Source organism: Suricata suricatta, chromosome 5, assembly GCF_006229205.1.
Source record: "Suricata suricatta isolate VVHF042 chromosome 5, meerkat_22Aug2017_6uvM2_HiC, whole genome shotgun sequence".
In the NCBI taxonomy this organism is placed as follows: Eukaryota; Metazoa; Chordata; class Mammalia; order Carnivora; family Herpestidae; genus Suricata; species Suricata suricatta.
In genome coordinates, this window is record NC_043704.1 from 131,171,892 (window position 1) to 131,189,675 (window position 17,784).

Consider the following 17,784-nt stretch of genomic DNA (forward strand, 5'->3'; position numbering starts at 1 on the left):
GTTCACTGATGAATTCTATCAAACATTTAAGGAAGAAACCATACCAGTTTTTTTTTTTTTGGGTACAATCTCTTCCAGAAAATAGAGACAGAGGGAATAATTTCTAATATCTTGTACATGACCAGCATTTATCCTAATACCAAACTCTTATGAACATAGATGCAGAAATCCTCAAGAAAATATTTGAAAACTGAATCCAGCAATGTATGAAAAGAGTTATACACTGTGTCCCAATGACATTTATACCAGGTATGAAGAAGGTTGGTGCAACAATCGAAATCAATTAGTGTAATCCACCACCTCAACAGGCTAGAGAAGAAAAATCACATGATCATCTCACTAGATGGGAAAAAAGCATCTGACAAAGTCCAGTGTCCATTCATGATAAAAACTCTCAGCAAACTAGAAATACAGAACTTCCTGAACTTGATAAAGAACAAAACACCTTTAACTATCCCTCATACTATTGGTGAGACCTTTAAACCTTTCCCACTATAACCTGGAACAAGGCAAAGATATCCCCTGACTCCACTGTTTTTCATCATTGTACTAGAAGTCCAAGCTAATTCAGTAAGATAAGAAAGAGAAATAAAAAGAAAGAAAAAATGTAACTGTCTTTGTTCACAAATGACATGATCGCCCTTATAGAAATTCCAAAAGAATTGACAAAAAACTCCTGGAACTAGTAAACAATTATAGCAAGGTTGCAGGTTACAAGGTCAGTGTATAAAAGCCCATCACTTTCCTAGATAAAAGCAATGAACAAGGGCAATTTAAATATATAATGCCACTTACATTAGCACCTCCAAAAATAAAATACTTAGGCATAAATCTAACAAAATATGCACAAGATCTACATGAGGAAAACTACAAAACTGATGAAATATATCAAAGAAGAAATGAATAAGTGAAGAGACATTTCCTGTTCATGGTTAAGGGGACGCTATATTTTCAAGATGCCATTTCTTTCCAAATTGAGCTATAGATTCAACACCATCCAACCAAAATCCCATCAAGTCATCTTGTAGATATTGACAAATTGATCCTAAAGTCTATATGGAAACGCAAAACACCCAGAATAGCCGATACAGTATTGAAGGAGAAGAACAAAGTCAGAGGAGTGGCACTACCTGACTTTGAGATTTGCTCTAAAGCTGCAGTAACTGGGGCCCCTGCCTGACTCAGTCAGTTAAGCATCCGACTCTTGATTATGCCTCAGGTCGTGGTCTCATGGTTCATGAGTTTGAGCCCTACATTGGGCTCTGCATTGACGGTGAAGAGCCTGCTTTGGGTTCTCTCTCTCTCCCTGCCTGACTTTCTCTGTCTCAAAATAAATAAATAAACTTTAAAAAAAAAAAGCTATGCTAATCAAGACAGTGTGATAATAGTGAAAGAACAAAGAGATCAATGGTACAGAATAGAGAGCCTGGAAATAGACCCACATAAAATTTAGTCAGTTCATTTTTGACTGGGGGGCAAAGGCAATACAGTGGAGCAAAGATGCTCATTTAAACAAATGGAGCTAGAACAACTGGACATCCACGTGCAAAAAAAAAAAATCTAGACACAGACCCTACATGCTGCGCAAAAATTAACAGCAACTGATTATAGACCTAAATGGAAAATGAAAAACTATAAAACTTCTGGAAAACAGCACAGGAGAAAACTTAGATGACCTTGGATACGGCGATGACTTTTTACATATAACACCAACAACATAGTCTTTTGAAAGAATTCATAAGCAGGACTTCATTAAAATTAAAAACTGCTGCTCTGCAGAAGAGAAGACAAGAGAACAAGAAGACAAGCCACAGACTTAGAGGAACTATTTGTAAATGACCCACCTGATAAGCTGCTGTCACCTAGAATATACAAAGAACTTTTAAAACTTAACAATAAGAAAATGAACAATTAGAAAATGGACAAAAGATCTGAGCAGACACTTCCCCACAGCAGGCATACAGATGGCGGTAGGTGTTCAACATGGTCTGTCATTAGAGAACTGGCAAATTAAAACAAAAATGAGACACCAATGTATACCTTTTCAAATGACCAAAATCTAAAGCACTAACAGCACCAAATGCTGGTGAGCATGTGAAACAGCTGGAGCTCTCACTGCGGGAATGGAAGCGGCTCGGCCATTGCAGAGGACAGGATGCAGTTTCTTACAAAACTAAACATCCTCTTGCTAGATGTATGATACGTCACTCACACTCCTGTCAGTGTCTACCACAAAATTCTGCCCATGGATGTTTATAGAAGCTGTGTTCATAATCCCCAAAACTTGGTTTTAACTGAGATGTCCTTCAGCGGGTGAATCGATAAATAAGCTGTGGTGCATCCAGACAATGGAACATTATTCAGCACTAAAAACAAATGAGCTGGCAAGCCATAAAAGACGTGGAGGAAAGTTCATTGCATATCACTAAGTCAAAGAAGCTGATCTTGAAAGGCTACCTACTGTATAATTCCAACCGTATAACATTCTGGAAAAGGCAAAACTATTGAGTTAGTAAAAAGATCAGTGGCTGCCAGGGATTAGGGAGAAGGGAGGGATGACAGGGGGAGCACAGGGGATTTTTAGGGCAGAGTGACTGTTCCGCGTAATGGTGGGCACATGTCATTATACACTTGTCCAAACCCATAGGATGCACAACACCAAGAGTGGACCCTCATGTAAACCATGGGCGTTGGGTGACACTGATGTGCAGCGTAGGTTTATAGTTATAATAAATGTCCCACTGTGGGGCAGGATGACAGTATTGGAGATGGTTCTTCCTCGTGGGGATGGGGACATACGGGAAATCTCTGTACTTACTGCTCAGTTTTACTGTGAACCTAAAACTGCTCTAAAAATATAAAGTTAATGAAAAAAATAATATTTGGAATTTTAAGGCACAAACAGAATATCTAGTTACAATCTATTAACCATAAATGTATGTAGCAATCCTGCACGCAAGGGCAAATAAACTCTTTAACAAGAAATTATTTCTGGCACAATATGCTATCTTTATATACAAAGACCTTACTGCTTGTAAGATTTCTGTCTATGAGTTCAGTGACTAGTAAGAGTGAATAAAAATGAAGCTCCTTCAGTTAAACTAAGCAGTGGAGCATCTATTTATAGTTACTGATTAAAGGTCTTTGTAAAGCAGGAAAGTCATGAACAGGAAGTGGTAAACAGCAAACCATTCTGTGGATTCTGGCCCCACAGTGGCTTAAGATCACCCTGCAATTTAGTCTCACCAGCGGCTAAGATCCGATGTAGCCCAGCTGCCTGCCGACGGAAGTCCTTACCTGTTGCGTCAGCAGCTGGCCCCTGGCTTTTGTTGTATGGGAGCATTTAATGGGGACGCACGCTGAGAGGCAGTTAAAAATAATAATTAAAAAAAAAACAGAAAGGGAGAAAGATGGAATAGTACCAAGAATATAAGTATGACAAAGAAAAAGCCAAACTATGGAGGGATGATAAAGAGAATAATGGAATAAATTTAGAGCCTGAGGAAGGAAAACAAAATAGTGACAAGGAAAAATAAGAGAGAAGGAAAGGTAATAGTATACGTAGAAAGAACTATTGATGGAAGGCAGATTAAATATTGGAAGGAAAACGACAACAGAAGACCAAAGTAGGAATGCTGGATTTACAGTGGCCACCACACCATCTCTCCTGACCAGTGATCGTGAAGTGATCGGCTGATACATGGGTAGTTTCGCCCCCCAGGGGATATTTGACAACATCTGCAAACATTTGGTTGTCACAGCTGACACGGTGCAACTGCTCTTAATTGGATAAAAGCCATGGACGCATCCACCCAGCCAAAGGGTTCTCCGGTCAGCGTGTCAGGAGTGATAAGGCCGACAAACTGCACTGACCCATCCTCAGCTCTGATTCCAGATTCCCAGTGACTTGTGCTTCAGTCCGTCCCATTCTGTTTTGACCTATGTGTTAGGCTATGTGTATGTCAAGCGGATGGCCACACCCCATACAAGTCATTGAAATTTGGCTAAGAACGTTTATTGAAAGTAAAGAATCCTTTCCTTTCGTCCTTGCTTAGCAAGTAGTCAGTTAAAACCTGCTGTGTGCCTATCTGCCAAAGCCTGCCTCAAAAGCAGGTCTTTATAATGGAGAACAGACTAGCGGTTGTCAAGGGGCCAGGGATGGTGGGCGGATGGGGAGGGGCGTGACTGGAGGGTCATGGTACCAGGGAGATCTTTCTCGAGGCGGATTTGCTCTGTGTGTTGACTGCAGTGGTGGTTACATGAATCTCCCCAGGGGATAAAGTGACACAGAGCTACACATATACCTTGCACCAGCATCAGCTGCCGGATTTGGACATTGTACTACAGTTATGTAAGCTGTGACCATTGGGAGGAATTTGGGGAAAGGTATATAAGACCTCTCTGTACTCTATTTGCATCCTGGGAATTTATACTTACTTCAGAATGAAAAGCTAAAAATAAAGCAAAGCTTAAAAGAAAAAAAAAACAAGATGGGCAGAACAATTTAGCAAAAAGATGTAATTCTAAACCAGGGCAGACAGCCATGGTCCACACACACAGAATTCTGTTCAGATTTATAAAGGGAAAGAACTAAAGAGGCAGCACGGTCTTGGAGTTTGATGTGGAAAACTTGGGAAGACAATCTTGTTTTTTTATTAAAATTGACCTATTCGGATGCAGTGCCAATAACAAGTAAATATGCCCTTTTGTGGCATCAAAATATTGCTATTTCGGTGGAACACCTATATTGTCAGACTGCAACAAGAAGTCATTGTCACACCTAACATTTAATTGCATGTCTTGTTACAGGGACAAGCGGATCTTTTGAAATATGCTAAGAACGAGACCTTGGAGAACCTGAAACAAATCCATTTTGCTGCTGTTTCATGTGGACTGAATAAACCAGGCACAGAAAATGCCGACATTCAGAAGCCACGCCGGAGCCTGGAAGTCATACCTGAAAAAGCAAATGATGAAACTGGAGATTGAAGGAATTTTCTAGAAACCATTATGGAGTTTATAACTCTAGGACCAATTGTAGTCAAGTGGGACATTTGCTTTGCACTCACTAATGAAAATAATATTTGGGATTTTAAAGCACAACTGGAGTAGCTGATTACGGTCTATTAAAACTGTGAATGTATGTAGCAATTCTGCGTGTGAAGGCAAATAAACTCTTTAACAAGAAATTATATTCCTGGCCAAAATATGCTATATTTGTATACAAAGGCATCGTGACAGTTCCAGGGTGGACAACAGACTCTTAGTTCTAGTTCCGTTGAGAAAAAAAACGTTTTCCTAACTGAAAACAATTTCTTAAGATGGGAATGGATTGTATTGTCAAATTCGTATTTATTGGAGAGAAACCTAACCTACGCATTTTACTTCTATACGATTGCCAGAGTCTCTGAGTTATAGATGATTTTGGTGGCGTGCCTGCTGAGCTATGATTACTGGGGAGAATGTAAGTGGACAGATGCACCGAGTCCCCAGGGGCCGTGGAGCCATCGAACTACCAGGACTGCGGCTCCCGGCTGAAGACACACACTGGGCAGACATATGACGTAAAAGCAGCCAATCTGGAAGCGACACATTGTAAATAGTTTTTCATTGTATGAAGTAGTGTTCACATTAAAACGATGTTTTATGATATTTCTCCAGTAGCAGTACATGCATTTAATGAAAGTTTTAACTTTTAACGTTTCTAGTTAAAAATATTCGACTCCTCAGAGCGGCCAGTGGTCAAGCAGCTTTGTCAGCAATGAGTTTCTTGTCTGGCTTCACGGTTTCGCTTCAAGGAAGGTGCTCACGACTTGGCGCAATGACAGCTGACTGATTTCTGCCACGAGCCGAGATGCCACTTTGCGCTCTGAATTCGCACTGGAGTGAAGTGTGCCCCCCAGACAGTGCAGCTCGGGGGGCAGGGGCACGGGTAGCTGTCCTTTGCCAGCTGGGATTTTAATCCAAGCCTTTATTTTCTAAATCGGTGAAACTTTGCGCTATTTTTGAAAAGATACCAGACACTGCAGCCCAATTACTGCTTCTCCCAAACCAAACTTGCTTTCAGATATTGGAAGAGTAAAAGCTCTAAATCTTCAGCAAGCCTCCTTGATTTGTCCGTTTTCTTTTCGGTGGTTCAGGTCTGTGGGCCAGATGAGTATGAGTAACCTGCCGTTTCCTCCCAGTTAGGAAGATACTCAGGACCATACAACTGATTTCTGCCCAGACTCCTAAATATCCTGTTAAAAAGCAGTTTCTCAGCTCAGTTCTTGTCATTTGCATTCTAAAGAGTGTGCTTAAGTGAAGGTTTGCATCTTCACTGCCTCTCAGCACCGTGTAATACCAGTTAGAAAATTAAACCTATCTGTCACTTGAATGCTTGTTCGGTTCCCTGCGCACCCCAGAGAAACCGGGCGGGTAGGTAGCTTCAGCTCTCTGCTCGGAAATGAACTCTACGTAGAAGAATAAAAAAAAGAAAGAAAGAAAGACAAGGAAGAACCGCAAAGAATTAAAAGTAGCTTTATAGACTGAGAAATAAAATAATGTACAACTTACATATCCATTGTTAGCAATCCTTGAACCCAGCTGGCTAGTAAATAGCAATATTCAACTTGCGGTGAAATCCAAAAATAATAAAAAATGACCTTTCAAAACAGAATCAAGTTGAGAGCAATGCTGCATTTACAGTCATGGCAGGCATTACCGGAGGTGTGGATTGAATGACTCGGAGAGCAAGGCGCAGCTGATTTGCTGCCTGTCCTACAGGTGTGGAACGGGCATCTTGAGGACAGAAGGAGTCAGGTGATTGCTCCTCACGGGCCTTTCTAGGTGCTGGGGGTGCAGACACGCGCAGCCCCCATCAAAAAGTCTGACGGGGTGCGGGGGTTGGCGCAGCACCCAGCCCCAGGTGTGCTCTACCTTTCCTCAGTTAAAAAAAAAAAAAAGCAGCCTTCTTTTGACCCATTTCTTCAAAGGAATTAATCACGTGATGGGAAAAAGAATGGGAGCGCTCCACGTGAGGAGTGGCTCCCGAAGCTGCCATGTTCCCCCGTCTGCCCAGACCCCGCCCCAGTGAGGCCCCCACCCTTTATTCAAGATGGTGACTCAGATCAGCAGAGCACACATTCATGGCTAATTGAGCTATTTTCTTTTCGCCTTCATTTGGACATGGGAACCATTCATCACATGGCCCTGGGCCAAAGTTATGATTTATGACCTTTGTAAACAGTTTTCTCTTACAAAGGACTAACTGGTCTGCTCTGAGTTGAATCTGTGGCGGCCTTATTATAACCCCATTGGTCAAACAAAAGTGGGACATGCTCCTGAGTTCATAAATTGTGGTGACAGCAGGGTGACATGCCAGATCCCCTCCCTCATCTACATTCCTTATAACGGGGGACCCCGCCTAAGTCTCTTATTGTAAGTACAAATAATGCCCTTTAGTTTGACTAATGTGTACATTAGCCACACTGTACACACACACTGCACCATCCCTAGTTAAGGGAGATGTCTGATAGGAAGTCCGTGAACACAACTGGTGTTGCCCTGCTGAGGACACAGGAAAATGGAGTCAGACAAAATTGCGCAGAGACTAAGGCAAATGCCTGGTCAGCTTAGTGGGCAATGAAACGTCACACTGGCAACATGCAAACAGAGCCAAGCACCAGGTTTCCAGCAGTCACGTGGATGACCTGTCCACGGAGTAAATCCCGAGGCACCTGGTTGTGAAATGCATCCTCTCTGATACCTGAGCTGTTGCAAGTGTTGGTATCTTCTAGCAGCTGCAGCTTCTGAGCAGTGGGAAGGAAGGCCTCTAAACCCCAAATGCTCACCTCCTCCGTCTCAGGGCGGGGGTGTAGCCTGGGAGTCCCACCCCAGCTGGGTGGCCTGCATCCTCGGGAGGATGCTCCCCACCTGTGCGGAGGTGGGGCTGTCAAGGTCTGGATGGGGAGACTCATCTGGCTTGCAGTCTCCATCAGGTGGCCTCATCTGGTACACTGGATACTTTGCGCTGAATCTTGAATCAAGGGTTGAAACGATATAAATGCAAAATTGACTGTACTCAACAGCATCACTCACCTCCTGAGTGAGAAAGCCCAGCTAGATTTCTCTTTACCATTTTCAGTAGGAGCTAGGCTTTGATCTGAGAAGACCTAACATTTACCATGAGCTGGAACAGTTTTGTATTTATGTTTGACAGTGGGGCCCTTTGTGGGGGCCGTGTGCCAAGTAAGGGTGGTGTTTAGGGACGTCACATATGTCAGTTTTTCCTCTCAACAACAGGCAAAATATTTATCCAGTATTACAGGTGAAGAAATGATGATTTTAGCCAAGGTCACAGATTGCTCAAGTCAGGATTTGAACCCAGATCTGCCTGCTCTGAAGCCTGTGTTCCCCAAAACTACGTCTGTACTCTTCTGAATTCCAAATACATGCTTCATCTCTAAACTACAATGTGGGCACTATGTCATAAACAATGAGGCAATTTTATTTTTCTTTCACCCTGAACCTGAGCTCCCTAGAAGCCACTGAGATTTACTCTGATTTTATTGAGCACATTTTGGACACCAGGGACCACCATGTACAAGAACAGACATGGTCCCAACTCCCATGGAATTCACAATGTGGTTTTGAGAAAGAGACATTTTTCTAAATAGTTACAAAGAGAACGTACAAATACAAACCATGGTGAGGGCAATGAAGGGGCTCCCCGGCCTCATGTCCTCGCTGAGTACTGAGAGGAAGTGTTCTCAACCTCCCTTGCTTCTGTAACTGAAGGACTAACAAAATGCTTCCTTCCTTCACAGGATTCTTGTGAGGACTGAATAAGATGGTGTTTGTAAGGTGCCTGGCCCACAGTGGACTGGCTGTATTATGATCAGTAGTTATTCTTGAAAGCTAGGGCCATGAGGGTATACCAGAGACCTCACCCTCCTTGGAAGATGGACTGAGTATTGCTCTGAAACACAACCGTCAGAACTTAAAATGGCCATTATATCTTGGGTTGGCTGGGCTCACGTCAGTCGTTCTTGCTTGAGGTCTATCATGCAGTTGCTGGCCTATGTCAGCTAGGACTGTGTAGTCATCTGATCGGCTACACATGCAAGATGGCTCCCTCTCATGGCTGGGTTGTGCACCAAAGCATCTGCATAGGGTGTCTCTATGTGACTTGGACTGCCTATAGCAGGGCACTGGGTTCCAAGAGTCTGTGTTCCTGAAGACCTAGATGGAAGCTATGGGTCTTCTTAAGACTTCTTGTGCCTCGCCTCAGAAATCCTAGAATGTTACTTCTGCTGACTTCCATTGTTCCAGTATGTCACTAAGTCTGCCCAGGTTCACATGGGTGGAGAAACCAACTCCCTTTCTTCCTTGGGGAGTGGCAGGGTTGTGTTGCAGGAAAGGATATGGGATAGGAGATATTAAGACCACCTTTGGGATATACGAGCTGCCACAGAAGATTCCCTGAGAAAGTGGTATTTTAGCTGAGACCTTGAAGGCAAAAATTGTCACGAGATGGTGAAATTCAGACAATTGAGGGAGAGAACACAGCGTGTTGCAAAAGCCAGTAATGGAGGGAGGGTGGCATGCTTGAGGACCTAGAGAAGGAGAGCAAGACCAGGGTGCAAACGATGAGAGGAGGCAGGTGTGGAATGAGTGGGGGAGGGCTGGAGCCCATCACGAAGGGCTCCATAGGCCTTGTCAGCGATTTTGGTCTTGGTTTCGTAAAAAACTAGTGCCAAATATTTAGTTTTATTATATTTAATCTACCTTTTATTGGTTTTACTTAATTATAAAAAGAAATGTATGCTCCTTGTTACTAAAAAGGTCAAATGCTAAAGAGTATAACCTAAAAAGTGCATGTGCCACTCCCACGGCCCGTCTCCTGCTCCCCACGGGAATGGTTTGGCCAGTTCCTCCTCCATGTGGACATGTTCACATGTTACCAACAGATGCCATCCTCTCTCTGATAAGTTCCCACTTTTATTGTCAAGAAAATATATAACTTTAAGGGTCACAGAAACCAAAGAATTGAATATTTAAAGTAAAGCTGTGGCCTGGAAAGTGATGAATACCAGTTCAATTTCAGGAACTACAATAATTTTGCATTTTATCAAAGCCACCAATGTTAGGAAGAAAATAGAAATTAACAACAACTTATGTGAAATACAACTATTGGAATTTATAAGAGCAAATGGCTTCCCTCTAAAAAGATTTTTATACTCTAAACCAAAAATCACAAAAATCCTTTGGGAATGGATTGTTGTGGCTGTTGAGATTATAGGTTGAGATGAACATTCGGGACATATAGCAACATATGATATAGATAATTAATATTCAAAGCATTGAAAGGAATAATATTTGAGTAAAACTCTCCTTCCATCTCCCCCTGGCCTCCGTGCCAAGAACTTATCGTGTTTAATCATTTCTGGTTTTGATTCTTCTGATAATTATCTCCCAAACTCTAGACCAGTGCTGTCCAATAGATCCTTCTATGATGATGGGAACATCTATGTCTGTGCTATCTAATACAATAGCCACTGGCTGCATGTGACCATAAATTTATATTTTAATTAATAAAAACTCAATGAAATCAAGAATTTGGTTCCTCAGTCACACGAGCCACATATCAATAACTCCAGAGCCACATGTGGCTAGTTGGCCACCATCATGGACAGTGTGGCAACAGAGAATAGGCTCATCTCTCTGCTTCTTCTTTATCAACCTTAAAAGATCTGTGACTCTACACAAAGGAAAAGGAAAAATGCCGCTCACTTCACTGCTCCTTCTCTTTGCTTTCCCTTCATTCCCAAGCCCTGTTAGGAACATTTTTGTTTTAGTGTTGTTGGTTTACCATTATGGCTTTAAGTAGTATATTTTATATATTTTTAATGTTTTATTTATTTTGGGGGAGACAGAGAGACAGAGTGCAAGCAGGGGAGGGGCAGAGAGAGAGGGAGACACAGAATCTGAAGCAGGCTCCAGACTCTGAGCTGTCAGCACAAAGCCCAACATGGGGCTTGAACCTACAAAGTGTGGGATCATGACCTGGGCCAAAGTCAGACACTTAAGCAACTGAGCCACTTAGGTGCCCCTAAGTAGTATATTTTGAACTGTTTTCTTGATACATCAGTTGTTGACTGTCATACTTTGATCCACCGCTGTGCTAGGTCAGGAAATTAGAGTTCTGCACTGTTTCCTTCCCTGACACCTGCACTTGCCAACCACTGTACTTGTCACATACATAACTTGTCTCTGGATAATAGTGTGTTTTGTCTCGTAGCTGTAAACTCTAAGATTGGCTCTATAATTAAATAACCAGCCTTTATCATGTTATAATTTCATAAGAATTCATTTGTTATAGCAATAGTATAACTAAACCTGCCCAGAAGGAGACAGTTAGGATCCCAGGCTGCCAAACCTGTGCCGCTCACGGTGAATGGAGCTAATTTCCACTGCCAACCAAGACAGAGTAATGGGCAGCAGATTTGCCTTCCTGCATGGAACAACCACGACCTAGAAAACAATGGTTTTCAAGACACTAGACCTACGGCATAGGAAGACAGTGATCCCTTGGAGAAAGTAAGCAGGTAAGATGAGCCATGTGATTTCCCTGATTACCTTGAGAGAGCTTCCAGGCCCTGTGCCAGGAGGGGAAAGTGAGGCAGCGCCTAGAAGCACCCCTGAGTGGAGGAAGTGGGCTGAGGACATGGGAGACCAAGATGGCCGGAGTTTGCGGGACAGGGTGCCGGCGGGAGGCAGCCGCGCAGAGGACAGAGAGCTATAGAGGGCCGGTGTTGAGCCAAGTGCTCCCCAGCACAAACGAAGACTCTCCCTGAGGCAGGAGAGAGAACCACTCAGTCGTTAGAAGAGCATTTCTCAACCTTTTAAGATCGTCAACCCCCTAACGAGTCATTTTAGACATTTTTTTCATGGTCACTCTCCCCCAGGAAGTTTTAATACCACACATATAAATGTTTATCCATCTAGCTATTTGTGTCTTGCGTGCATCTCTAATATGTATATAAAATTGTGATTTTTTTTCACTTTATATATAAAGAGAGTCAAAGCTATTCTCCAAAACTACGTCTTGCTCCTTTGGGAGCTTCCGCCCACAGAGGGAAAGAGAGCTCAGGCCGTGCTCCCACAGGGCCCACAACAGCGTTGCTGCCACCAGCCTGACTGGAAATCCACGTTATTCACAGGCCCCCAAGGAGAGGCATCAGAAGGGTCTTACCTCAGTAGTGGGAAATAATTCCCTCCAGAACAGACATTGCTGTGGTCCCACCTACAAATTTTAAGTAAAGCCTAAAGAAAATCAAACTTTTCCAGCAACTGAACTACCTCCCCAAACAAAGCCTAGGAATATTTATTGGAATTCACAGATATTTAGGGCCCAAAAAGGTAAGATTTGCAATGTCTGGTACCCGAAAAAGAGTTATCCGGCATGTAAAGAAGCAGAACATTACAACCTATGCGAGGAGAAAAATCCATGAATCAAAAACAACCCAGAACTGGCACAGGTGTTAGAATTCGCATACAGAAGTATTAAAACACTTATTACAGCTGCATTCCTTGTGTTCAAAAAGCGAAGTAGTTGTATGGGTGATATAGAAAAGACTAAAATTTGACTCCTGGAGATGGGAACTTCAGTGTGTGAATGAAAGCTACAATGGACGGGATTAATGGCAGTGCAGACTTTGCAAAAGAAAAGAATTAGTGCACTTAAAACCAGCATAACAGAGACTCGCCAAAATAAAACACGCAGAAGCAGGAAGAAAAAAAGAAAGCAAAGCAAAACAAAGCAAATGAATAGAGCATCAGTGAGCTGTGGGACCACTTCAGGTGGCTTCATGTGTGGGTAAGTGGAGTGCCCAAAGGAGAGGGAAGAGTGGGGAGGACCAAAAAATAAATAAGAAAATATAAGGGTGAGACATTTTCTGCAATTTCTACAGACACTTTTACATCCCAGTGACGCAGGAATCTCACACCAACAAGTCACACGAAGAACACGACACGATGGCACAAATATCAAGTTGCTCAAAGCCCCAGTGACAAGGAGAAAAGTCTCAAAAGCATTCGCAGAGGAAAAGACACATTCTATACGGAAGCATGAAAATGAGGACCACGGCAGATTTGCAGGGGACAGTGGTCCAAGTGAGGAGTCCGTGGAACAACATCTTTAAAGGACTGAAAGGAAAGTAGCTGTCTCCCTAGATGTCTGTGCCCCACAAAAATATCTGCCCCAAAAGGCAAAATAAATTGTTCGCATGTGGACAAAAGCTGAGACAATTCATTACCAACAGATCCACACTACGTTACTTTTGTAGAAAGTCCTCAGAAGAATGATAGCAGGTAGAAATACAGATGGGCACCAAGGAAGGAGGAGTTTTGGAAGTGGTAACTACACATATAAAAAGATAATACTTTTCCTTATGTTTAAAATCTCTTTAAAAAGATCACTGGCTATTTCAAAATAATGATGCAGCTTACGTAAATGTAAAATGTTTAACAACAATAGCACAAGATCCTAGAGGTGAGAAAGAAGTGCATTACTGTAAGGTTCTCCTGCTGTGTGTAAAGTCGTGTGATACCACTTAAAAGTGCAGTGTTATAAATAGTGACGCATGCTGTTCACCCTAGGAAACCACTAGAATAACAAAAGAAAGAACGATAGCTAATAATTCAACAAAAGAGGTGAATGAGAATAACAATTACTCAAAAGAAAAAGAAGAAAAAGGGAAAAGGATAAATAAATGGGGCAAATAGAAAACAATTGGCAAAATCAAACACAAAAATGTGATAAATGCAACTTTAAAATTAGCTTCTGCTTTTTTCTGAGATGCTGTTATTAAAAGTCAGGCTGGGATAAACATTTGCAACACTATATACTTTTTTTACCAAAAAGTGATTTTCAGAATATATAAACTTTTACAACTCAGTAGTCAGAAGGTAAGCAATATGCTAAAAATCATGGCGGAAGGAATAATGGCAAAAGAAAATATAATGTCCATAAAGCTCATGACAAGGTATTTAGTACCATTAGTCATTAGGGAAATGCAAATCAAAACCACGATGAGATACCACCGCACATCCACTAAAATGGCTAAAATTAAAAATACTGACAGTCCTGCTTGTTGATGAGCGTACGGGACAGCACTAATTCTCATCCTTTACTGTTGAAATGTAAAATGGTTCACCTATTTTGGAAAACAGTTGGGCATTTTTTGATGTAGTTGAAACTAAACTTATGAGCTAGCAATTCCAATCCCCGTGTTTCCACGGAGTAATGAAAACTTCTTTCCTTCTTAAGACTTGCTTAAGATTATTGACAGCAGCTTTATCCATAACATTCCAGAACTTTAAACTACCCAAATGATCATCAACAAGAAACTGGATAAACAAAGTTGTGTTATATTCATGAGACTCAGCACTTCTCAACTACACGGAGAACAGACTTCTGGTACCTGCTGCAGACATGGATGACTGGAAAACACTTCACACTGTGTGAATAAATCCAGACACTAAAGAGTGCCTACTATGTGCTTCCATTCATAAGGCGTTCTAGAACAGGCACAGCCAGAACTCTGCAATAGAAGGGGTGCCTGCCATGGAAATTTCTGGAGGGATATAGATGTAACATCATGTAAATCTACATCTAGATTGATTGCAGTTAACTGGTCACAGGTACAATGTACCAGACATTTGTCAAAACTCTTTGAATTGTGTATTTGAAAGCTGTATATTTTTTGTATATAAGTTATATTTCAATAAAGTTGATATTATATTTTTAAAGGTGATTGTAACGTAAAAACAAGGAGAAAAACAATTGGGAATAGAAGTGGGAAGAGGGACCATGGTATTATTTTATACTTTTGCTTTATCAGTAAAATCCTTTTTGTGTCTTAATTATATAATTGTTTAACAGATTCCTTTGAAGGTTTTTTTCCCCCCTCTGAGTCCTCTTATTTCTTGTTTTCAATTTGGACTAATTGCTTCCCAGGCCCGCTGCACAGATTTAGTTCTGAAGCTTATTTTATTTATTACAGTGCTGACTGAGTTTTACTATATACTGGTCTTTCCTGGATCCTGTGCTTTGTTTGGGGAGCAGTTGTCTTTGCTTTTAAAATTAAAAAAAATTTTTTTCCATTTATTTTTGAGAGAGAGAGAGAGAGAGAGAGAGCATGAACAGGGAAAGGGCAGAGAGAGAAAGAAACCCAGAATCTGAAGCAGGCTCCACGCTCTGAGCTGTCAGCACAGAGCCCGACGCGGGGCTCGAACCCATGAACTGGGAGATCATGACCTGAGCCGAAGTTGGACGCTCAACTTACTGAGCCACCCAGGCGCCCTGAGTTGTCTTTGCTTTTTGCTGAGTAATTTTTTCAGAGAGTGTTTAAGGAAGGCAGATTTTCTGAGTCTTGCCAATGTTCAGAAATTCTTGACCTTGCTCCCATATTTGATTGTGGGTTTGACTGGGTGTCTAAATCTAGGCTCTAAATCATTTTTCTCAGAACTTTGAACTATCACTGCATTTTCTTCTAGTGCCAATATTGCTTCTGAGAAGGCATACCATTCTGGTGCTTACTCATTTGTAGGTAACAGGCTCCATTTTCTTGGGAACTTATGGATCTATTCTTTATTTTTGGTGTTCTAAAATGTTATGATATATTTGGGTTTACTCGTCCATTCAACAAATACTTATTGTAGATATTGATTTCAGGGAAGCCTAGGAGCCAGAAATAGAGCCGGTAAGTTCCCCATTCTCGAGGAGGTTACATGCTGGTGTGGGAAATAGGCAGTAAATATAAACAAGTAGATGAGATCCCTGTATATACTGATAGGTTCTGAGAAGAGAAGAGAACAGGAACAGGATAATAATAAATGGAGGCAGGACCAGGAGGCAGCACTGAGTGCAGGCCTGGGTTGATCTGGAAAAAAACAAAAGAACATTACAGTTAAGGGAACACACCCCCAAAGGATCAAGGTGGGAATGGACCACAGTGTTTGGGGACAGGGTGGCTGAGGGGGGTAGAAAAGCTGAAAGCAGCAGAACATAAGGGGCAAACAGGAGCAGCCTCTGCAGAGCCTGTGAGGATCTTGGATCTTAGTCTAGGTCAATTAAGGAGCACTGGTGTCTGATTTGTATTTTAAAGACCCCGCTGGCTGTGTATGAAGCATGAGAGGGTCAAGACGAGAGGTGGGAAGACCAGCTAGAAGGTGTTGCTGTAAACCAGGGAGGTGGTGGTGGTAGGGAACAGAGTGCAACAGTAGGAAGGGGGAGACTTGCTCAGAGTGGGATCTTATTTTTTAATGTTTACTTATTTTGGAGAGAGAGAGACAGAGACAGAGTCAGAGAGACAGAGAGAGCTGGGAAGGGGCAGAGGGAGAGGACACAGAATCTGAAATAGGCTCCAGGCTCTGAGCTATCAACACAGAGCCTGACGTGGGGCTCGAACCCACGAACTGTGAGATCATGACCTGAGCCGAAGTCAGAGGCTTAACTGACTGAGCCTCCCAGGAGCCCCTCAGATTGGGATCTTAATTGGACATGGCAGTAGAGAAAATGAAATGCCTTGGGTTTTCATTTGGGCAACCACATGACTGGGGAGGCTTTACCGCGAGGGAGGAGGCGTGAGGAGCAGCAGGTCTGGAAGAGTCACATCTACGTTGGGATGCCAGAGAGACCGTCAGAATCTAGTGTGTGTGCCAGACTTCCCGGACAGGTGAGCAGTTAGGGAGGTGACGTGGGGGTCTGTGGCATGTGAGGTGGTGTTCAGTGCCCTGCTTGATACCTTCGGGGCCCTTGCGTTATGAAATCCATGTGTGACTCATACATCTTCAACTCTGGACGTTTCCCCCTGCTATTTATGTAATGATAACTTCTGCATTTTGCCTGTCCTTTCTTTCCAGAATTCCTATTCAAGGTGCATGCTAAATTCTTTGGCACAATCCTCATTTGATTATTTTTCTTCACCTTATTCATCTCGTTGCACTTTTGTCTCATGCCTTTCTTGGCTCTTTTTTGTCCTCCTGTTACACTGATCATGTGATGTTGGCTCTAATATATTTTTACTTCCAAAAACTTTGTCGTTCTCTGATGACAGCCTGTTCTTGTTTTGTGATGGTTGTCATCTGATGAGTGCTCTTCTTTCCCCTGTATCATTTCTTCTGTGGTCAGCTGTTCTTTTGCTGAATCCTGGACCTTCTCTTTGGTACCCATTTGGTATCGATTGTCAGGAGGGCCATCGTGCTCTGTTCCTCTCTAAGAATGAGGAACTATCCGTGCGGCCGCGTGGCAGGGCGCGTTCCGGTGCACGTGTGTGTTCTCTGAGTCCCTGAGCGGAGCCGCCCCGACGCTGGAGCGTGTCTGTGAGCAGGCTTCCCAGCACAGGCGCAGGCAGGGGGACCTCACTCAGCGCACAAGCTGACACCGCAAATGCTTACGAATTCAGTGTAGCGTGAACTCTTTGTCAGATTACATTACAATATAGAAAAGAAGTGGTGAACAGAAGTTACCTACCCCTCTCTGAAAATGCACGCACATGCAAATGTTACCAATCGACCAAGGCTCTTTTTGGGCCATGATTGATTCCCGATGGCTGAGTCGGGGAGGAGGGGCTCAGGGCAGGGGGGCTCCCCCGTGTGATTTCCTGCTCAGACCACACCCCTGACAAAGGGTCATAGCTCCGAAGTCTGTAGACCAGACTCAGCATGGAGGAGACGCTCAGGAAGTGGTCTGGGGGCCTTCATAACCATCATTTCATTCAGTGATAACTCACATTAAAT

The 17,784-nt window shown here is 42.6% G+C and overlaps 1 protein-coding gene across 4 annotated transcripts in view; it reads left to right on the forward strand.

Annotated features, from left to right (window-relative positions):
- The window catches only part of PLCL2 (phospholipase C like 2), a 268,303-nt gene that overhangs the window by 180,868 nt on the left and 69,651 nt on the right, over positions 1–17,784 (forward strand). The window contains exon 6 of one of the 4 annotated variants that reach the window (XM_029940338.1): positions 4,810–6,098. The exons of the other annotated variants lie outside the window; for them this stretch is intronic. Coding sequence (XP_029796198.1) covers positions 4,810–4,989 — 180 coding nt within the window. The 3' untranslated portion in view covers positions 4,990–6,098. Of the gene's footprint in view, positions 1–4,809; positions 6,099–17,784 lie in introns of those variants that run through there. 4 annotated transcript variants of the gene reach the window in all.